General features: G+C 40.8%; 1 protein-coding gene across 7 annotated transcripts in view; it reads right to left on the reverse strand.

Annotated features, from left to right (window-relative positions):
* The window catches only part of ARMC8 (armadillo repeat containing 8), a 60,490-nt gene that overhangs the window by 29,475 nt on the left and 6,751 nt on the right, over nt 1-24,264 (reverse strand). For 4 of the 7 annotated variants that reach the window (XM_030280406.4, XM_030280405.4, XM_072933532.1 and 1 more), the window contains 3 exons: nt 15,918-15,989; nt 5,199-5,341; nt 5,002-5,099 (listed from right to left, as the gene is read on the reverse strand). In XM_030280406.4, the coding sequence (XP_030136266.1) occupies nt 5,002-5,099; nt 5,199-5,341; nt 15,918-15,989 (313 nt within the window). The remainder of the gene's footprint in view (nt 1-5,001; nt 5,100-5,198; nt 5,342-15,917; nt 15,990-24,264) is intronic. The other 3 variants (XM_030280409.4, XM_030280407.4, XM_072933533.1) reach the window with 1 other exon arrangement.

The raw sequence follows: 24,264 nt of genomic DNA on the forward strand, positions 1-24,264 counted from the left end.
ACAGGTAGGAATGTTTTAAAACAAGAGCTTCAAATTATAAGATGCAAGACCTGAAATCTCCTGCAGGGAAATCCCTGACTATGAAACCTGAATTATTTCAAAGGATTCAAAGTGCAACTATTAAAGCAGCACAATTCTGAATAAAATAATTATTCAGTTAAACTCTTTAATCCACACAGATGAATGTGTAACATCTCTCCAGCTATATCTAACACCAGGGAAGGAACCAACGCTTATTTCAAATCCTCACCAGTGACATCCTTGTGCAATCGTCCAGTTTCACCTAAAAATCCAACAGCACAGACCACAGGAGTATTGATCACAGGAGTATACCTGCTGCAGTTTATAGACTGGAGATTTTTGCTAAGGGTCTAAGTGGACAGAAATTGAGCCTCAAACTGTTGGGAAGTTCTACAGTAGAGCTACAGAAATGGGAATGAAATGGCACATGGTGTAAGAGAACATTTTACTGACCAGTGTGGCACCATGACTCAGTGGTAAATACCTGGATGGGAAGGTTTTTGTATTGGATTATGAAAACCATTTTAATTTAGCATTTATGAGACAGGGCTGTTCTGCCACCAAACTTTGTGGCAGGGTACTTGTGGTGCCACTGTGGCCCCAACAATATCATTGTACATATGATATAAGAGTTAATGAATACTAGCAAACAACACAGCGACCATCCCCTGAAATTCTGCCAATGCACAAAAATGTGTATTATTAGATACTCTGGACTATACATTAAGAAGCAATTCTTTATAGATCTCTTTTATACACCTTCTTATTATGTTCCATCAAATCTGAAGTGTTGTGAATATGAAAAGGTTAAAAACTCTTGGAAAGTTCCAAGAGGGCTTCCTTAATGTGTTTTTAAGAAAGCTGTTAATTCTACTCTATAATTTTGCTAAAATACCCAACTTGTAAAATAACGTTGGCATGCTGATCAGAAAAGAATCTAGAAAGAACTAAGGAATGTGTGGACACAATTGACTTCCAACTAAATTTTGGAAGAGTGATTAGGTGTCAATGTGAGGCTACATAATTCCACTTTTATTCATTGATACCTAAGTAACACTGATACCTAAGTAACAAAGGATCTTCCTAACAACCATAGTGAGACTGAGTCTACACTCATAAGCTATAGTTAAAACAATGAGATTGACAAATCCATGAAAATGTTGTCTGCTGACAAAGTAATTCCAGGCAACTTAGGACAAATACCTCTATATCATACATATTTTAACAAAATTATTGTCCATAAAAACAGAACTCAGAGAGAATTAAGAGTTACATTTACCTGCTAGGATCCCAATACCAAATTTCCTCATATTCCTTTTTAACACAAAATTTGTAAAGACCTATTCTTAAAACATTTCTTATTTATTGTGGGTTGCTCTTCTTTTTCCCAAGTCAGAGAATTGAAATATTTCTATCCACCCAAATAATTTGAAATCAAGCTCAATAAACTAAAATTGGTTTTTTTTACGACTCTCAATTTTAGGAAGCAATTCGGACTGGAGAACATTCAGCTTTGGTCCTGGCTCAGCCACCACAAACAGCCAGAAGGAAAGAAGAAATAAGGCATTGAGAGGTTGACCCAGATTCCTCCCTTAGGAACTGTGGATCACTGAGCTGTGGTGGAGCATGTGCACACTTGGCAGCACGTGTTCATTGCTCATTAAACACCTGGTTATTAGTCAGTGTAAGATATCCTGATCCTCTCAGGTGTGCCTCCTCTCCTCTACCAAGCCTGGTCAATACCAGGTTATGTCAGGTTTTTCATCCCAAACCTGCCCAGGAAGCAGGAATGCCTTTCACTCATCATTTCTAAAGACTGAGACTTCTCAAACCAATTCCTCATTGTCTCTACAGGACAGAGTCTCATCCTGCTGCAGTGCCTTCACTCTCCAAACTCCTGTAAGCACAGGACTCCCAGCAGGGAATGCACCTCCTCCTCCTGCAAGGCCAGCACAGCAGCCACAGACAGCAAATTCCCACTGGAATTGTATCTCGGCCCCACTGAGGAAGTGAAATAGAATCACAACTGAGAACATCTGTCAGGAAACATGCAGAATGCTTTCATGGGCTGGAAATATTTTCTTGAAATGTTCTTGAATCCATTATTTTGTTTTCAATAAGGTATTAGGAGTTGAAGTAACAGGAACTCAGTCAAACTGGATTTGCCATAGTGCTTCCATCTACTCAGCAAGCCAAAACACACCCAGCTATGGTAACCTGGCTGGTTTGCATAGACAATAATCTTGGAATTTAAAGAAGTCTGAACATCTGTCTGCACCTCAGCAGATCTCACCCTCTGGACTCCATGTCATTCCTCATTTCCAAATGGTCACTAAATGGGTCTCAGCACCAAAGCCTGTACCTTGCCTGTGCAGGAAGCCTCCATTAACAGGGATTCCTCTGTCACAGCAAGTCTGGACATAACTTGGTGTCACAGCTCAGCATCAGACCCTAAAAACTTACTCTTTTTGAGAGCTGAGTATTCATCCAGCTCAATGGATGGATGGATGGAACTGCACATTTTCTCAGTACAAACCCTAAGTTTCTATAGGAAACTGCCCATATGTTTACACCTCTGAAGAACTTGTTTATTCTTGAAATTAATTCTTGAATTAATTACACAAACTATCAGCAATTGATCCTTCAGGCTTCTGTCCATAAGGAAAGGCTCAAGAGGAAAGGTGTAGTCTGATACCCAGCACTTTTGCTGGGAGAAATATTCCCATTACTGTGGGTGATACACACCTGTTACAAACAGAAAGGAATGTTTTAAGCTGCACGCTTTAAAGCACTTGTATATCCTGGATTTTAACTGAGAGGTCTTCTGAAACCTCTAGAATGACTGCAACACCCTTGGAGATGTTAAGCTAACTCCCAACACCTGGTCTTGGAAACAGTCCTGCCCAAGGTCTCAGAGAGAGCATCCTCTCCCTGCAGTCAAACCATGAAAAAATTCTGGGAAAGTTTCCATGTTAGACACAACTCAGGATCCAACTTTTCAGAAGTTTTTTCTAAGAAGTGCTGGGCTGGAATGAAAAGCCATTGACAGACTTGGTCTCCTACCTTTCAAAAGAGGACCTGAAAAAGGCAGAACTTGAGAGACCTTCAAGTACTGCAGCTGCACAGAGATGGTGACAGTCTCCCCAGAGCTGCTGGGACCAGAAACAAAGAGGGAGCAGGGTGGCTAAATGGGAACTTTGAATTCTTCCTGTTGTTCTCAGTGTTGGAAAGTCTACTATGAAGTGTTCATTAGGCCCATAATTACTCCTTTAATTGCAAAGCCAATGTCTCAATTGCTGCCTTGTGAAACACAGCTTGCAGCAGTGTGGGCTGGGGCTGTACCTTCCAAGAGATAAGAAAAGCATCTTATCAAAGGATCAGTATTCAGCTCTTTTCAAAGCATGGCTTTGGGTATTCCCACAAGAGAAGAAAAAAAGGATTTGCAGAAATAGGACCTTAAGCATAATCATAAAACACTTAATTTTGAGCTGTCTAACTGGAATGGGAAATGCGTTTTACAGGTGAACTAAGGAGCAAGGACCCCTCACCAAATGATCACTTCCTAAAGTTATGGTTAATTCCAGGATATCCCATCTGCCTGAAGAAGGACTGGGAAGCAGTTGATGTCATTGCTGTGCAGCTGAGAAAGCAAAGCATGAAACACCAAATCCAGTCCTCAGGCATACTGTTCCCATGGTGGTGATTTCTATGCTAATGCTGGTTCCTTCCCATTTGTCTACCCCTGCAAATCCCTTCAAGACATCAAACCTCTCCTCCAAATAGGGAGCAATTAAAAGTCCCTGTTGAGCCCTGATCCCCAGGAAGAGATATGGATTGTTAATGGAGACAGTCTTAAACCCCTCTCTGGATGCTGAGGGCAGGAAGCAGATGCCTCTGCACTTTTCGACCCTTAGAGGAATCTGGAAGCATGGAGTGAAGCCAAAGAAAGATACAAAGAGGAATTCCTGTGTCGGGAATGAAAATTTTAAAAATTCATTGGAAAAATGAATAGAGAACAAAACAGACATGACAGCAGTGCATAACAACCAGACAAAAAGTCATGAAGAAAATCTGTTGAGTATTAACACCTAAACTTTAGAGAAAGTATGACGTGAGAGGCCAGCTGTGCCCTTCGCTGTAAGCTTCAAGGCTTCCCCAGCAAGCAACAGCTCCCAATGAGTGGGACCAGAGTGGTCCTCATTGTGGTGCTCAGTTACCCTCAGAAGCTGGAGCTGCTCTGTGACCTCCCCCAGACTGAGGCAATGCTCCTGTTTTCCAAGCAGGAAGAGATTGCTGGTCCACTATAGCTTTCATTCCATGGCTCACCCTGCACTGGGACAAAGGAAGCTGCTAAACTCTCCTTGCCCCTCCTTCTCAGTAAGAGGCAGTGCCTGGGTTTGGGCAAACCCCAGAGACAGCAGTACATTCAGAGAGGGCTCTGCCCAGTTACCTAACCAGGGCCAGCACCAACAGCCCTGCTGGCACATGCTCCAGGATGAACTCAGGACTACAGCAACTGGAGAGGCACATTTTCTATCCTCCTGTCACTTCAATGCAAATCACACATATACCAAGTAAGAGCAGAGACATTTTAGAGGTGAAGCTGTTCCACTGGAAGTACAAAAACTGAGCAAGCCCTCTCCCAACTGCAGGGGAAGGACAGTGTTGGATAAAACTAACTTTCAGAAAGTAACTGTTGCCAGTATAGCTCTGATAATAGTACCTCTAAATACCATTTAGACAGCTTTTCCTCTTTAAGATTGCACACAAGTCTGAACATGTAGGTATTTTACCAGTGGGCTACCCTGGTGACCAGCCAATCAGCCATAAACATTAGAGACACCAAATGCCTTAAAGACAGGTGAGAAGTGCTAATGCTGTTGCTCAAACAAGGCCTTATTACTACCCAAACAACAAGATTTTTCACTCCCATCCTCTCCATAGCCTTTAAAAAGACATAATAATTTGCTTACAACTTACTGTGTACAGCAGATCCTCTGGAGTTACAGGGCTGATGAAAATGGTACGGAGACATCGCAGGCAAGCTTCAATAAACTTCAAATCTGGTGAGAGCAATCCTACAAATATGGGCAGATCAACCATTCAATCTCATTATCTTTGTTTATTTCAGTACTTTAGGAACATTTAGTGACACAGATCCATTAAGGGAGGAGTACCTTGCAATAAGGCTGGGATAATATGGCAGTCTAGGAGCGATTTGACATTGTTCTCTGTCCCCATGGCAAGGCTGCCCAGGACCACTGCACATTCTGTTCTCAGCTCCGTGCTTGAGGACTCTTGCTGGAGTAAATACAGCAACCTGCAAACACAAGTATTTTTAGAGGAAAATTCATATGGAAGAGAAAATTTCAGACTAAAAGAAAATCTGACTCCTGCTATGTAAAGAGGATGAAAACCTTAAAATAAAGATGGAGACTGAGCAAAAGAGTAGACTAACACTTCATTCACAACCTTTTCACACTGTGTGTTCCTACACAACTTTTACTTTGTGTAGAAAAAAATACATTGCTCTTTCTTAAAAGGTACTGTCACAGTACTGACATCCAGGATGGGCCTTTCAGGATAACAGGGAGATCCCAGATTTCAGTTAAGGAAATGAGTTTGCAGTTTAAGCCTGATGGGAAAGGATAACACCTGATGACCATTGTGGGAATAGTTATCTTTGGCAGTGATTTCTTCTGGGTCACAACTGCAAAGTAAATCCATCACTAAACACAAGCATGGGGTGGGCTGAGAGTAATCTGTATTTGGAACACTAAGAAATTATCATATAAACAAAGAAAGCCCAAGAAAGTTTTATGTGCAGAAAGGCAGCTGTATTGGAGCTAAACAGGATCCCTTCAAGCCTAAAGCACATCTTGCCAATGGTGTCATTTGGGTCCCAATCAATTTGGATTCTTTCTGCAGCATGAAAAAGGAAAATACATAATCAAAAACACATATGCAAAATCATCACTAAGAAAAAATAGCACTCCCTCAATCCTGTGGAATCAGGTAACCTTGCACTGCTTTTTCTTCTTTACAAACAGATGATTTTTTTTTTTTCTCTGCCTTCTAGATCAGGTAATGACAGGAAAGAGAAGCTTATATGGTCATGCACAAATGAGAGATCCTGGCTAAAATTCATCCCAGCAAAGGGGAGGATATTGAGCTCCTATGTGGAAAGCACAATCACATCTACTGCTCTAGCTCTGGCTGACTCCTCTGCTGTATGTGTTGATAAATATTGATCTAATTACTAATTAAAACATGTCAGTAGCAATAACCTTCTTCAAAATAGCTTTCAATAATCTAGAGGCGAATTTAGAAACTCAGAAATACAAGAGTATTTCCTGCCATTTTCACTAGAAAGTCCTGAAGACCTGCTCTGTGTCTTCTCTGTACAGACCACACCAATGGCCTTCTCCCATTATCAAGGCCTTCAACAAATAACCTGCTGCTTGTATGCAGAAATGTTCAGTCACAAAATTACAGAATCTAATCAAAGTTGGAAAAGTCCTCTCAGACAATCAAGTCCAGCCATTAACCCAGCACTGCCAAGGCCACCACTGCCCCATATCCCCAGATGCCACATCCACACAGCTTTTAAATCCCTGCAGAGACAGGGACTCCACCACCAATGTCCTGAGCAGCTGTGCCAGGATTGGGCAAGCCTTTCCAGGAGGAATTTTCCCAAGATCCAACCTAAAACTACCTGGCACAGCTTGAGGCTATTCCCTCTCCTCCTGTTCCTGGAGCATGGCCCAAACTCCCCCGAGCTGTCCCCTCCTGTCAGGAGCTGTGCAGAGCCAGAAGGTTCCCCCTGAGCCTCCTTTTCTCCAGGATGAACCCCCCAGCCCCTTCCTCAACTCCATTCCCTTCCCTGGACACTCTCCAACCCCTCAATATCATGTCCTAAAAAGACTTTTTTTCCCCAAAAGGATTTTTAAAAAATTCAAAAGCACATGAAATTCTGAAAGCTTTTCTCTTCCAAGGAAAGTAATTGCTGTTTTCTTTCCCATTAACACTCCACACATGGAACAAATGTTACAGCTCTGCTTCTCTTAAAGAGCAAAAATTAAACACATTGACTACAATATAAAGTCTAACACGCTTAAAATAGAAAGCCTTACTTAAACTTTATAATTAGTAAAGATCAAAATTTAAATTTCCATTTTGCATACAATAAGTTTCTGAAATACTAATAATATCCTTTTCTAGATCTTTAAAATAAGTCTGAGGTTCAGATCAGGTGCTCCATAGAGCTAGACATGCATATTGTAATATTTTCTATTTCTGTCTTTAAATGACAGCACTGACACCAAGTAACATTGAAAATTAAGTAGTTCCATGACAAAATATAAAATTACAAAAAGCTTCAAGTGAGGAGAATCCATATAGTCACTAAAGATAAAACTTAATTAATAAAGTACTGTCAAGTATTAAAGACAAAGACCCACATTATTCTGTTGTCCATGGGACCATCCTGGACTGGTTTGTTGTTCCCAGGCTCTAGCCTAGACAAATTCAGCAAAGATGTATAATGCAGTCCTCCTTTACATTAATATCATCAGGATAAAAATGTAGAAAAATAGCATTCATATGCAGGGGACAGAAAGGAAGATTATAATTTGCATTTTGGAAACTTAAAAATATGATTAAGGTACTTGTTCATAGTTCACATGTTCTAAGAACACGGTGTCCCCTGCACAACCCAGATCCCTGATCTGCAGCCTTATCCCGAATCAGACAGCCTTTGGATTCCAAATCAGCAGAAATACTGGAACAAGGCTGTGCTAGAACCACCACAACACACTTTTGTGGGCTTCAGGGGAAAATAAAAGCACAGATACACAGAAAAGGTTGTCTAAATAGCAAAAAAGGTAGTAATGTTCTTGTTGACACTCTTCAGCCTGCGGTCCTGCAGTAAAACTCATTATAACAAACAGGAAATTAAATAAACCTGATAGAAGGATCTTACAACATATTCACAAGCATTTTCCACTGTTTTAAAATGCAGTGTCTGGATTTCTTTCAAACTTCTATAAGGCTTCTTCAGATATTTTCCACTTACATTTATATAAAATACAACTTCTGCCCTTCTAAGGGCAATTAAGTGATTAAGACTTTTTTCTCAAATGTCAGGAATGATATCCAGGAAATCATATCCAAATGAGGAAGGACAGCAAATCCATCCAGAGAGCCACTTCAATGGACTCCATGAACAACCATGCTAAGAAACAGAAATAAGGTCAGCTGGAGGCATAATGCATACCTGGGAAAATCATGGATTATTTTATAGTAGACAACGTCCATGGGAAGCAGCTGCTGACGAAAGGGAACTACAGTGGATTAGCAAGGAAGAGACTCAGCTGAGCTTTCTCTTTCCTTGGACAATGACTGAGATGGGTGTGATGCACCAGAGTTCCACACCATAAAACAGATGTGTATGATTTAGACCTCCCCGATCCAGTCTGGGCACCAACCCCACGGTAAAAAGAACAGAAATGCCCTTTATCACGCTCCATCCTCTTTACAAGTTGCCACAAAAATCAAGTTCCTAAAACACCTGTTGAGGAGATGAGACTCAGCACTTCTTCAAACCCCATAGGCAGGCACGTGGAGGAAGAACCCAGGATAACAGTTCATCAAAATATGTTAATAAGAGTTTTAATTGAGTCATGATTAGCTGAACATTTATTACCAGCCCCCTTGCAAAGGGAGTGAATACACTATTTGTGAGATTATCTTATTGTATCTTATTCTGCCTTGGAAGATGTTTTTATTCCAGTCCATTGCAAGAAGGCCCAAAAGCTCTTCCCTGGAAAACCCCTGTGATGAACATGCAGATGAAAGCACTGCTGAGGTGAGTTACCCCTGCTGGCTGACAGAACATGGAATAAAAAGTTACTGCAGGCATAGAGGTGACCTCTGAACATGCTGGAAGTCCCAGTGAGAGTCAACCCCAAATAGTGAACAGAATAAATATATTGAGAATAGCTCAAACAAGGCAGGAAAAAAAAACGTTTTTCAATCTGTTCTTTTTAGTGCTAAAAAGCACTACTTTTCAGACATAACAAGAAGCAATCTCTTTCCACAGAACTTCCCAAAACCAGATCCAAGTATAATTTTAAAAACATTCAGAAGAATTTCTGTACAACAATGTCTAAAGTGACAAATTAAATAGCTATAGATTCTTACACGTGAAGACTCAAAAATTAGTGATTTTTATGATTGCTAGTCACAGAAATTTATCCTGAAGTGAGATGCCAGTTTCCCTTCTGGAAGAAATGGTAATTCCAAATCTCCAGAGGCTGGATCTGAGGGACCTGGGATAACTCTACTCCATAAAAAGCCCTACAAAGCAAAGATAACAGCTTGTGAAATATCTCACACAGTACATAGTATTTTAAAAGAGCTAAGCTGAGCAGTATGCAGTGTATAATAAGTAGGGAAGCTGGCTGCACAGAAAGCTTTTCCCTCGGGACTAAAACAAGGAGTCTCAGCTTGCAGCTCTAGTAATTTATCCTAATGCTTAGACATCCTCGCTAACATTAATATTCCATGAGCTGTTCTATATACACCATAAAACCTGCATCCAGTCTGATCCTTGTTCATGCAACTAAATCCAGCTTTGGAGAGTTTCAATATCTACTGAGCTGCAAGAGGTCTGGATTTGAAACTCTACATTTTTCATTACTACAATGAAGTTTTCCCTCCATTTCCTCTTTAATAATGTTTCATTTGGGAACAGCCTGGGCTCCTCCCCGTGGAGCCCTGTTTACAGCAGGAATATTCCCCCAGCACTCCTGTCCTGGTTCCCACCCAGGTGCCCCCAGCTCCCTCGAGGTGCTCACACATCCCCTTTCCAGAGTGACTTGAAGACTACTGAGGTGGTTGCAGAACTGCCTCTCCTCTTGGTTACTAGATCAAAACCCTCCATCCCAGTGCATCAACACTGTTAGATCTCCGGTCTGAGCTGAATTTATTCCAATGTTTCCCCCTGAGAACATTCCATGACCACTCAGCAAAACATCCTTTCTTTGCAGCCATTTATACCAGAATAGGAACACACAGTCCCTGAAACCAAACACAGTTAAATTTACACCAACAGCACTCAGAGCTTTTGAACTTACACAGTGAATTACACTGGTTCAGTTTAAGACTATTTTGACAATATAAAAGCCTTTTGTTCCACAGAAAGTGTGTTAATAGGCATTACACAAAGCAACAACTTCAGCTAGTCTTGCTCCAACCATCTTATCATCTTGCTCATGACTGGTATCTTATTCCTATGTTCACCATTGGACTGTTCATTCCATTTACTTTGATAAAACACATTCAAACTTTATTCTAAGTCTTCCAGAAATTCCTGTTTTAGAGTATCACCCAGCTTATGACAACCATCTGAACAACTACTGTTCATCAAGACAAACCAATTCCAAAAGGTTTTTGTCTGATGATATCGAGTGACCTTGTACCAAAAAAAAAATCAAGCTTCCCATTCACCTGCAGTTTGAAATTCTCCATGGTATACAAAAAGATTACATTACAGTCTCACTGAGTTTGATATCACCATAAAATATCCCCCACCAGCACGTGAAAGAGGATGTCAAGAACACATTTTTGAGTAATTTTGTACAATTTGATTCTTCTAGCTCCTTAAGAAGTAACACGAAGTATCATAAAGCTACCCTCTACATGATATTTTTAAACTTGAAACATAAAATTCTGATGAAAAGATGGCATGAGAAGTACATCTTGTATTAACAACTTTCTTTTTGCTATCACAACAGGCACTTCAGAGATATGGGGCTGTATAGCTTCTAAACAACAGCTCTCATACAATTCTGCTGACTGCAAATGTTTGCCTTGACTCACCTGTACTCCACAGCTGTGTTAGAAAAATACCTTGTTCTAGTTATATACATCATCCTTGTGGAGAAAGTTATTCCTCATTAAGAGATGTCCAATTATGTCATCAGGTCCTCACTCCTGACTTGATTTGAAGAAAAGCAAAGGACAACCACAGGAGAGCCTCTGCTCCCCACCTCTTTCACCACCCTAGAGCAAAGCCAGCCTTGGAAAACACCAGCAAGGCAGGTGAAGCTCCTTGCCTTAAGACAGCAAACCACAGCACCTGTGCACAGATCCCTGCCCTGAGGGGTGCACGACAGAAAATCCCAATGCAAACTGCACGAAGAACAGAACAATGCATCAGGAAACAATTGCAACTTGACCTCTTAAGGACAGCCAAGAAGTTTGGACTAAAGACTCCCTAATGTGCATGACAGACCTCACAGTACTGTGTCCAAGTGCATGGAGTTCCTGGAAGCAAGCTGGGAACATGCCAGGGATGATGAAGGGCCCAGAAGATGTGCAGACCTGATAACAGCACATTTACTAACAGCCCCAGCAGAGGCCAGCCTCAGCTCCTGCAGGCACCAGGGCAATCAGGTGGGCACAGAGGAGCACTGGAGGCATGAGGAGCTCTGACACATTCTCAGGCCTTGCTCTGAGGCAGGATCAAACATGGAACCATTTGAAGTGCCTGTCCTGGTTGATGTTCCAGCTGCCATTGATGGAGATCCACAGCATTGTCACCCCAGCACCCCCTCAGCATTTCAAGGCACATTTCTCCACTGCTGTAGGGCAAGTACTGCTCTCCCCATTCTCTACTCATTGTTTTGTTTTTAACTCCACAGAACAAGACCTGGTTTTTGTGAGAGTTAGTTTTGTGTGATTATTGAGCTGAGGCAGGTCGCAGTGCAGACAAACACAAGACAAGAAGTGGAGGTAGGAGATGGTCAGAAGCACTGAGGGTGGTTCTGTGGCAGGAGCTCTGTTACACCAACCTGGCATTTCATCTGCACTGCCAGGGGCAGAGCCACCTAAAGCCTTTCCCTTCTCATCTTTTTTACCAGGTTACACAGTCTTCAAAGCAGCAATCTTTTATTCTTTTGGCAAATGCTAAAAGAACACCGCCTGAGGGAATTTGATTATGTTTAACAATAAACTGAAACATAAAATTTCATGTTGGTGTGCCCTAGAAACAATTTAAAATCCCAATAAATTCTTACTAGTTTTCACTTCTATAGGCAACCTACCAGTCTGCTGTGCAGAACTCAAAATTCAAGTGATGGAATGGAAAAAAGTCCTTCAGCTGTTCCTTCATGGCCTTTAAAATATATTCCAAAGAAATTTTAAAAATTTTAAAACCCAACAGTTAAACAGAATCACTAATAAATGACAGGGAAAGGTTAAAGTTAGCTACACAAAATTCTTTGAGGTGCATCTACCTAAAGAAAGCTTTGGGAAGAAGTGCACTACCACCTTACAATGCCAAATAATTCACTTTATGTGATAGGGAAACAATCAGCTGGAAGTTAGAAATCATTTTCAGTAAGTGACACGAATGATTTAGTGATTCTGTTAAAGGCCCTGGGTGGTTGGAATTAAGATTTGATTTTAAAACTGTATTCATTTTGGAGCAAAGGAATAACTGAAGCTCTTAATGAAGTGGATTAGACTTTAAATATTGAACTCTCAACCATAATAACTACATCAGCAATAGCTTAATTCAAGGTTTTTTGTCAAAATCACACAGAACAGAGCTTCAACAGGTAACTACAACAAACAGGAAGACAGCTGTGCTCTGCTCACTGGAATTTAACATTGCCTTCCCTGTGCTCTGGAAGGAAATGATCCCAGGAAGGCCCTGCTGGTGCCTGCATGGCACACCAGCAATGCTGCATCTCTCTGGGTACCAAGAGCTGCTCCACAGACTTGGAATGCTGACTGATCAGGAACTTCCTCCTGCTCATTTTACTGAAGGGTTTTCTTTTCCAACTCCACCTCTGTGAGCTATTTACAGTCCAGAGGGATGGGAGCCAGCAGCACTACAAACTGCTACAAGATGAACAGCACTTACTTAGTTCAGAAGCCCTGTTAAGATGACTTAGAAAACAACAATTTACATTTGAACTGATGATTCCATCATTTCCCTAAGATTTAGGCTGTAAGAGGAACTGACAGAAAACATTAAATATTGAACTTGGACTCCCAAGACATGTCTGACGTGGTGATAGACATGAAAGCTGCAGGATTTGTTCTTATAAACTGCTGAGTATAGGGGCACACCAACAATTACTGTGGATTTCTTGGTCTCTTCTAGCACTAATGTGGGGGTAGAAGGAAAACAAAACTGAAGGACAGTACAAGTTTGCAAATGCTGTCGTGTCTTAGCTTTAAGTTGGTCTGCCACTGAAAGAATTTGGCCTTAAAATAACTTTTCCCCTCTAAATTTTAAAAATTCTATTTTCTGGGACTACTACTAAAAAGCAAGAATTTCAAAAAGTAATTGCTTCAAAAAGCAAGATTTCTGCAGCCTTGGCAGGCGCCCAAGGCCAGCATTCCATGAGAATGGAAATTCTATGATTCTAGGAAGAGATACAGAAAATCACTTCTTAGGAAAAAAATCCACACACAAGCTGGCTATTTCCATTCTGAACATCCAGGGCCAAGTCTGTGCACACATTTGTATAGTTCTAACACCTCCTAGTTTTAAATTCCAGACATGGCAATTCTGCAAGCTTTCTTTAATCACCTTTGTTTTCTCTAGCACCCTCTTCAGAACTAGCAGTGCAGAGATGACCACAGGTCAGACTAAACTTTAAAGGGCCCCAAATAAATTCATTTAAGGTATTGATGCATGTCCCTTTCCAAAGATGACACCACTAAAGAGCCAGCTCAGACTCAGGAGGCCACTGGTCCAGAAATGACAGGGATCCCCCATTCTTCCACGGCAATTGCTTCCTTTGTAGCAAGATCTTTAAAGGACTTTGCATTTCTTTGCAATATTTTAAAATAATAGGGATATTTCATATATTCCAGTAGTATTTGGCCCAATTTCAAATGAAAGAGACTTCCTAGACTTGTTTCCAAACCCCATATGAGTCTGCTCTAATATTTGAACAAACTGTTTTCTTTTCCACTGAGTGACAGGTCTGAAGGGGTTCCTTGGGTATAAAGAGCATTTTCTGAAAGCTTGGGGGAGGAATACTTGGGGAAGGAGAGAGAAGCAAGAAATTAGTAAAAAATAAGCTGAGCCACAGGACAAAGCAGCAGCAGAATTCTAACAATTCCCATTAGAGAAGAGAATCAATTTCTGATGGAAGCCTGCAACTGAACTCTGTGAAAAGAAAACTGTTCTTAAAGACTTAAACCAAAGAATGCCAGGTTGGTTATTCCTCCCCTCACTGAGGGAGAGGCTTGGCTTTGCAGACTGGAATTCCACAGGGCCCTGTACAACACCAGCTTCACCAATTAGAAGGCACATCACAGTTGCCAAAGGTTTCCCACCTCCTTGACAGAGAATAACCAAAGGAGTTCTGTAATCCAAACAGTCTATAATCTACTGAAGCCTGTCTGCAACACCTTGAGGAAATTGTAAAGTCTTCAGAAAGGCACTTGGGGGTAGATGATGTCAGGTTATAGCCAGGGAGGATCATCTTTGGTCACAAAAACTCAATGTATTTCAGCTAGTCCTCCAGTCTGAAGAGCCTTTTCTGAAGAAACTTCTGGTCATTTGAGAATAAGTTATCCTGAAGAGAGGACAAGTGTGAGAGTTCACTTTTTAACATTTCCCAGGGCCAGTCATTTCTCTGCAGTTGTAGATTAACTGTATAATTTACCTGGGCATCCAGAAAGCATTAACAACAATGAATAAAAAAGCACTTTTGAATTTTCCTTACTGGGCACAAAACAAGCAGCAGCAAAAAGCAGGATAACTGAGGGAACAGAAGTCCTACAAAATATAAGAACAGGCAGATTCTAGATTTGGAAGGTGAAGATCTTCTGTAGCTTTTAAAATGGGAACAAGAATCAGCAGGACTTGCAAGAACCCCTTAAGGCCTGCTGCTGATAGAAATTCCTTAAATTTCTCATCATCTTCAACAAATGCCCATTTTCATCTTTTCATCTCCTGTGAAGTCTTCTCTTCACCTGTTTGTAGCTGGTTGAAAGGGAAGATAATCCAGCAGGTTTTGTACAGGGGTGGCCCCACTGCTAATCCCAAGAGAATTTCAAGGGCTAGCCTTGGCAGAAATTCAGTCTGTCAGTGACAAGATATTTTCTGCAAATAAAAAGCATGTTTGACAAGACAGCAGCAGCTCTCAGGCAGAATAGTTTGGGACCTGGTTGCCATTTAAGCAAAAAGATACAGGTGGGTGCCACACTGACAGCACAAGGACTGCAGTGCTCAAGGTTTTCATTCTCCATTGTTGCAAACTGAGGCTGAAAGAAAGCTGGAGAAGAGGGATGAAATGAAAGCTGTAGTGAGCAGTCTAGGAGCTAAAGTCACTTGTTCAATTTATACTAGTGGAATCAGGGTCCAGAAAATGTTAACATCAGATGAAGCAGCAAGGTACAATAAAGTATGATCAATGGTTTTTAATCCTCTGAATCAAGTGGAGCAGACAAGCAAATTATCTCAGATGTTTTTCAATATTTTAAATTAAATCTTAAACATAACCTTACACACTTTCAGTTATGAACTCACCAGGCAATTGGCTGAAGAACAGGATTAAGACACAACCACTTTCATCCATCATTAATATCGGTGTCAAAAATATATTTCATTCCTGAGCCGATAAAGTTTAATAAAAACACCAAGACTATTTTACAGAATTCTATGAAATTCTAAATGAAAAGCATTACTCAACAGCCTGTTCTGTAATATATAAGTTCAACAGATATTTCAAGTCTCTCTCAGTTATATTAAAGAAAGTATTCAGTCAACTACAATCAAAGTTAAAACAAAAAAGTGCCTGTGATCGAAGGATCATTATTCCAGACCTATTGTGAATCAGTGAAAAGGAGAGTAGCAAAGGACATACCTTGGAACTGCTCCCAAAACAATCAAGTTGGCTTTTTGTTTGTTGTTTCCAATTACAGCATTTTTCATATCTCTGTAAATCCAGAAAGAAAAACAAACCCTGGTAAATTATGCTGAGGTACTGAGGGCTTATCTACAGAATTTACTATTTCCATGAGGCTTATCAAGCAGTTTTCCACATGTCCATGCTGCAGCTACAGACTAGGCAGTGCTTCAGGGCACAGTTTCCTCAGCCCACAGGAAAATACCCCAGAGCTCTGAGATTCCACTACATCCCAGCTCCTGCAAGTAAGCAAAAACCCAAACTATCTCACATGCACACCATACACCAAAAAGTCTTATTACTGAGAAAAACTAGATATACTGGTTCTTTGTGCCCACATAGTCATAGACTTCTAAAACAATTCTAAAACCCCACTCTATTGGTTGGGAAGTCAAATATTGGTAATTTAAGGTATTAACTGAATAGTCTACTGGGTGCAGGGAAAGGCAAGTTAAGAAAAAGGAACTATCACCAGTCTCTAGAGACCAGGTTTTTACTCTCCTCTTCATCCCAGGCTTCCTTTCATGTATTTCATCAGGACACCTAAACATCTGCACATCAAAATCTCAGGAATTAAGTGGAAACCAGAGTATTTTCCCACCTGAGAGTCACTGCAAGGTTACACACATTACAGGCATTCACACTGTGGTACCACAACATGGGAAGCACTTTGGAAAGTGGACAATGGTTGCACACACTAAGAATTCCTATGAAAACCTGTAGTTTGCAACCTTATTCAGAAAATTGCTACTGCATCCTGAAAACTATCACCACCTACTCTTTTTTCTCCTCATATGAGCACATTAAGCATACATAAACATCCAGAGAATCTGAAAGCAAGCGTGCAACTTAGAACTGGTTTCCAAAAATCAAGATTATTAATTTCTAGGAAGCTTTCTAGCTGTTGGGGCCTTTAAGAGCTGAGAATAAAGAGAGATACACTTCAGGTAATTCTTTATCAACAGCAAAAAAAAAAAAAAAAAAAAAAACCAAAAACAAAACCACCAAAACTAGATTGATTATAGTGTTAGCAGCAAAATTGATAAGTTAATCACTATGCATATAATTTACTCAAACAATTTGGGAGTGTTAGTGGTTGCTTTAAGTGAGCACATTTTCTTGCCTCTGTATCTCTCCCAGCTGCTATCTGCAATTTTTAAGAAATGTAGAGTATTTTATCCCTGTCCTGCAAGATCTGCCTTGGCCAGCAGGAACACTATACAGTCTTTTGGTATGCACTGAAAAAGCAGATTTCACTGCACCAAGCAGCTGCCCCAAGTGCCCCAAGTTTATCAACTCCCTCTGCTAGAGTTGTAAAAGACTTCTTAGCCAAGGCAGGCAACACCTTACTGGCACAAACAGGACCTCCATAAAGCTCAAGTAGCAAAAGGTAATTGCCTATTCTCCCTGAATTTCTCCATGTGCTCTCTCCTTGCATGCACAAGAGTACTGGGGGAATTGCAGGCTAGCCCCAAGTCTAGCTGTGATCTCAGAGCTCCAGCATGAGAGCTTCACTAAAAGCAGCTCAGCTGCAGTTCTGTGCACACCTGAATCCAGCAGAGTCAGGAACCCCCAGGCCAAGGAGCCATCCCTGAGCAGCAACTTCCAGCTCAGTACAGCTCCACTTAGCTCAGCTCAGGGAAATGCTGCACCTTCCTGTTGTGTCTCCCTAAGGTGGGTAACTTCACACCACGAGGCAGAAGGTAGAGGAGAAAGAGCAAGGTCAGGAGACAGGCTAAGCTGGAAGCCCCTGAAAATTCACAAACAGTACTTCAGTGGTTTCTATGCTGAACCCTTCACATTAAAGGTAATTTTTTAAAGTTTGTTAAATACAAGAGTCAGTCCAAAACAGTGGCAGAAGCAAGGGTCAGATGTCTCAGAGGAATAAAGGAAACTGCACCAACAGATGTGTCAAGTTCAGGTACTGAAGTGCTCAGGCCACTCCAGGACTTCTGAAGAGGCTGCCTCTCCCTGCTACCCTGAGGCACCAGAGTCACTGGAAAAGCTGGACCATACCCACAACCTCCAAAGGCATCTCAAGAGAAGGCACTAACCAAGCACTCTGGAAATTAACAAACATATTTTGGTGATGTTTTAATACATTGTGCTTGTGATTTTACATCGCATTTTGTGTTAAAAAAGAAACAAACAACAACAAACAAAACTGAAAACAACACTACCCAACTTTTGTGACTCTTGCCCCAATCCTTAACAGAGGTTTGGTAACCTTACAACCATTTAATAAATATTGCCTATTAGAATTTGATTCAGTGACTCTTTCAAAAGTGGCAGGAGCATAGCCAAGTCCCATAACACTCAAGTGGAAAGGGTTAGTGAGGGCACAGTCCTGATCTGTGAATGATTCAGATTAATTTCTCCAACCCATGTTCACAAAGTTCCTTAGAAAGTTATGTCAGATAGGTAAGAAATGGCACAAACTTGAGATAGCTGACAGATCCAACACATGTACATTTGACCAACTTCAACTTGCAGGCAAGTCAAATACCTTCAGATTGGTAACATGACCAAAACCTGTCAGAGCCAGGGCTCAGAGGTCCCCATGTCTGTGTGCACTCCCAAGTTCCCTGCCACGTTTCTCTCTTCCAAGCTGCCACCTACAGAAGTGACCCTATTCAATACACAGGAAGCCATGGATATTGAAAGCAAGAACACCCTTAAAACTCCATATTCAAATGCTGCATAGTAGTAGACTTTTTTTGTGTACTATGAAAAATAATTATGTAATTCCATATGATATTTAATAGAGATTTTCCTGATCAGGAAGCTAGTTCCCTAAGAAGTAAGGAACTACCATATGCTGTCCTAGACTACCATGTCCTTGGTGAATCATAAACCTTGGAAAAACTGAGGGCAACTCCCTTATTTGAGAACATTACCTCCAACAAGTTCAAGCTTGACTGATTTCAGATCCAAGACATCATGAGATACATCCAAGGAAAAAAAAGCAGCAAAGATCACTATCTTGTACAAGAGGTAACAAAGAAACCTCAGAAACATAGTCCAAAACTAACCCCCACTTTATTTCCAGATGTCAGGCACCCTGCTCCCATTCCCTCTGTGCAAAGGAGTCCTTGGCACAAGGAAAAAGAGAACAGCAGTAACAATGCAGTTACAGGGAAATGAGAACTGCAGAAGAACAAAACAGCCCTGGTGACTCCAGGCCGAAGCTGTGACAGGACCATGATCCAGAGGGAGCTCCAGCCTTTCCAATTCCCAGCTCCAAGCTCAGGTTATGAGCCAGCTGCCAGGCACCAGCACAGCTGGAGCAGCCTCCAAAAAAACCCCAGAGCTGGCACCTGCACCCAGAACACCTCAGCACCAGTGAGTTTCTCAGCTCAGAACAGCGGCTCTGTGGAGAGCAAAGACAAACCTGAAGCTCCATAAAACAGAGCCCTTAAGATGCATTTGAGGTTGGCTAGGTTTTTGGTTTGGGTTTTTCTAATATTCTGCTTATTAAATCTCAGTTTAGGTTCAAACTAAATTCCAAATCATTTAACAAAATAAGCTGCATTATTATCAATTTAATGCATAGATTTAAAATCTGATATTTATGCTGACATGTATTATAGTACAATAAAGTAATTTATATGGAAAAAACCTGCAAGAAGGAATAACACAGGCTGCCAACATTAAAATACTGCAGAGATCCTAGCTAAGTGCTTGGGTATATTGCTTCCTGAAGTGCTAAACCAGCTTTTTCAATCTCTTATTGCTTCTTAAAGAAATAAAAATATTGTTTCATCAGTAGAACCCATGACCATTCAGCTTTAAGTTATGAAACAATCCTTGAGACTGGAAAAGCAGCAAGGGTGATTTTCTTCTTACAAACTTGAGAAAAGCAGAAAAAATTACTGGGTAGTGTTTATCAGCTCTAACAATGTTTCAGAACATTGTAACCCAAAAGCAATCAGTTCAATTAATTAGCTATAAAGTGCAGTGCATGCTAGTATATGAACACAGCATGAGTGTTTAAAATATTTTAGGAGTACATTAAACTAAAGAAAAATCTAATTTCCATCTAAATACAGATTGTCAAGAGTTACAAGAGGAACTAATCTGCCAACTGTTTATGAAGTTCTGGTTTTATTGTGATATTTAATGTGTAATTGTTTAAAGGCACCAGATATAGCCACTTAAATAAGTGAGAAGTGATATTAAATATAACAGTTTGCCAGTAAAATATGGTCTTTCAGTTTCAATGATTCCTAACCAATAAAACCCAATATTACTAAATGCCTACATTCTGAGAAAATTAGCAGTCAATGAAAATTACTATTGCAGAAGGAAGCTGAAGCGCTGACCTTTATCCTATGCTGAAGTTACTGAAGTTCAACATCTTAATGAAGTCAGTTCCTAAGTTTGGAACTCCTTCCACAGAATAAAATCCCAATGAAACAAGAGTGAGCTCAGGTCCCAATTGAGAAAAGAAAGACTCACAGTATCCCCAGTGAGCCCCCATACCTGCCTTTCTCCTGCAAAAGAAACCCTGAGAAAGCAGCATAGATTCAATGACAAGGTGACAATTTGGCTCCACCTCCATTTTTAAATATAGTAAATCAAGCACAAACAGAATAAATTACAAAATTCTGTTAGGAAGCCCTGGAGCTTTCCTACATCACCCTCCACCAAAGCAACACAAAAGATCTTGAAATGAGCCAGAGTGACTTGAGGAAACAGCCACAGGAACTCCACAGAGGAGGAGGAAGTAAGAGCCTGCATGACATTTCCTCATCTTATGGCTTTTGAAAACAGCAGAGAGCCATATCTCAGGGGTTCCTAGACAGAGAAGGGTATCAAACATGAGCTGAACAATCACAGAAGGAAAAGTAGCCCTTGGCACCTCCAGCCAATGCTTTCACTTTTAGTATGAAATAGTTCCAAGAGATTCTGAGCCAGTTATGCAGCCAGACGAAGCTCCCAACACAAAGCACTGTTAGGGCTGGAGATTTATCTAGTAGGGGCTGTCCAAAGTCACAACAACAAAGTGACACAAAGCAGCATTCTCAAAAACTCAAAATGCAACCTTCTAAAAAACTGAGGTACTGCAGCTGATACAGTGACACTGCTCAAACAAAAAACAGCTGTCCCAGCTGCAGGAGAGTTTCTAAGTTTCAGGATCATATAAGCAAATGGCACCTGAACTAGCTGGACTACAGCCAGAAGCTCACTGCTGAGGAGCTAAAGTCTGGACAGTTATGCTTCCTACAGCTTTTGTCTCCTGCTCTCTTTCCTCCACTCTCCCATTTTTATAGACAGATGGAAGGCAATGTCAAGATTTAATGACCAGGTTTTGCATGTTAAAATACGGCCATCACTATTGTCACAGAATTAATTTCTAAGATGGATACTGCTATGGCTTAAAACTGTTTTCTACTCCTTTAGTAAGTAGAGACCAACATGACTGCTGGTCCAACCAAGTAAATAATATTTTACAAACTCCTGTCAATTCAAGCAAAGCCAAAAGTCCCGAAATCAGCTTATTTTTAAGGTTCATCATCAAGTTGGGAAGCAAAGTTTCAAGATTTCTAATCCCATTCAAAAGTATCAGTTGATACGACAAAAAAAGATTATTTTACAGGAAAGAACAAAGCAGCACAGTTAGACAGTATTACTCAACTCCTTTGAATTTTAACACTTAGAAACTGTGACACAATCAACAAACAGTGCAAACTAAACAAAAAACATTTAAACAAAAGCCCCTCAATTCATGATTGTTCTCAATCTTAATTCTGTAGTCTCAGTGCATAAAATCAAAGTGCTGTAGAAGAATAGCATCTGGCTATAATTATAGCACTGCAGAACAGCAGAATGTAACACACATAATGCTAAAAGTGATTGTTTACTCCAACTCCTCCATAGCTCAATGCCATTGAAAATGCTTGAACTCTTATCTCAAGTATCCTCTCTGCAGAGGCAAATTACCATGTCGTAAATTTCCTGACAAAGAAAGTCTACCAAATAGAAAGGGAGATGTTTCACTGACCCATACCTGTATTTAGAGATATTGATAGCTTACTCCTACACCGAATTTATTGTGTTTTCCAATGCTCCTCTTGCTGTATGTGACAGACTGAAGAAACCTCTCATACCAAACCTTCACTTCCACATAGGAGTTTTCATCATTCAATTAACATGCTGCCCTTCTGATCAAGCTTAACAATGTCATCTCTCCATGTCTTTGGCTATAGTTTCAACTCAAGTTCTTTTCCAGTCTCGACCTGGTCTGACAAAAGGAGATGCTGCTTTTCCCACCTCTCCCAAGCACATTTTACTGCCTCATCCTTTGCACTGAGTCTGGATATGGTGCTACAAGTTGCATGAGATCAGTAACAAAGAGACAATTTGCCTCAGTCAGCCTTAAAAACAATATAACCCAAATTAAAAGTGCTTGAAGTTAGTGGTGGATGGGAGTTAAGCTAACTTCCATCATGTAACCAGTATAAACTAAAAAAACCAAACCAACAAAACCACACGAACCATAGCTAGAGAGAGCTCTGTATTATCAGCATTTCAATTTCAGCATCAATCTCTGCTATTTAACCACACCAGGTCCTAAAGAATTACCCCAACAGCAGTGTGGGCAAAGCAGCTGCAGCTCAGCAGAACTCTCACAAATTCTCACTCAGAAAATCCCTGTTCTGTGACCACCTCTGTGATCAGCAAAACACTTCTTTCACAACTCTCCTGAAACAGCCAAACCATGTGAAAAGAGCAGCTCCACCACTGCTGCTTCACATGAATGACCCAAAATATTAAATACATGTCTCTATCTTGTCCCAAGGATATCTCACTTCCCAGTATGAAGGCTTGCCTTCAGCACTTAGAAGTGCATCCCACAGCTTAAGCAAAAATTGAATGAAATTTCATTAAACCAAGAGGTACCTGTAACACTACATTTTTACTGCACTATTCTTCATTCACTGTCCCTTTATCTAAAGTTACTTTTGTCCACTGTCTCATTTTAAACCCACCACTCTTTATCTGCAGAACGTCACCCACCACAAGTGATCCACATGGATAAGTTTTCAGTTTCATTCAAGATAGAAAAATACCTTAAAATTGCCTTGCAGCATGTGTTTGGCTGTTCTAAATGTGAGCTTGGAATATTGTTTGACACTATCCATTGCACCTTAGGCCAACAACCACTGAAGGATCACCAAACCCTATTAATTTAAGATAGTTACTACTGATTAGATCATAATAATCAGAAGTCCTTCTGTCATGAAGGTTCATGTCATGGAGATTGTCTCCAAATAGGTATCGGAGCTAAGATGATGTATTGACCCAGTCAAGCCTAAATTCCCTTTTTCAAATGGGTGTTACTAAGTTCTCATTAGAACAGAAATCCCCTAATATCTATATGCCCATAAACTCCCTCATTCTGGAGTTTCTGGACATTTCAGATAATGCCTGTTTGAAGTATACTTTAGCAAGTAATTCTCTGAGCTAGCCTTCTGCTGCAAGCCCCAAATAAAAGCATCTCAACAAATGACATTATCAGTTCAGCACCAAAACACAGCACACATACTACAGCTGAATCATCTGGTACACAAATTAAATGGTAAATAGAGTTCTGTCCCTTGCATATTACTAGAAATATCAGCCCTTTATGTTAGCATAGAAGTTCCATATTGCAAATGGAAAATGAGCTTCTTTTGGAAAGCTACTAAATTCAGCTTTTTTAATACTGATTCCAATCGGTGCAAACTGGCAGCTTGGAACCAGAAATACCAACACCAAATATGAAGAATCACAACCTCAGCAGCATTACGGGCTCAGTACCACATATCCCTTGGGCCCAACCTCCAAGTTCAGTCTTTACAACACCCCCCACACGCCCACAGGGCAGAATTATTTCTCCCCCAGCTGCCTGCTGCTTGCACCCCACCTTGCAAGCAGCCACTGCCTTTATGTACCAGATTAATCAGGGGAAGGTAAACGCTGAATGGCCATGATATGTTCAGCTGTGCTCAGCCTGAGCTCTGAGTACCACCTCAGCACTCCTATGACCAATGCTCATCCCATTCTCTCCAGCTCCGTCAGCCAGTCTGACAGAGGCTCCTCCTTCATCTGACTCTGAGCCTCAAGCCACCACAGAAACTGAGGGCTGTCCCAACAGAGGGGTTTTGGAGAAATGTGACTTCACAGCAATCTCAAAAGTAGCAGTGAAATGGCATCAATAACCATCATTCTCTCACGGGCTCAGAGCAGTAAATGCAAAGCTTGAAATACTAAACATCCCTGTAAGGCTGAAGACTGCTGGCCAAATATCACAGGTACACCT

This window comes from Taeniopygia guttata, chromosome 9, assembly GCF_048771995.1.
Source record: "Taeniopygia guttata chromosome 9, bTaeGut7.mat, whole genome shotgun sequence".
Taxonomy (NCBI): domain Eukaryota; kingdom Metazoa; phylum Chordata; class Aves; order Passeriformes; family Estrildidae; genus Taeniopygia; species Taeniopygia guttata.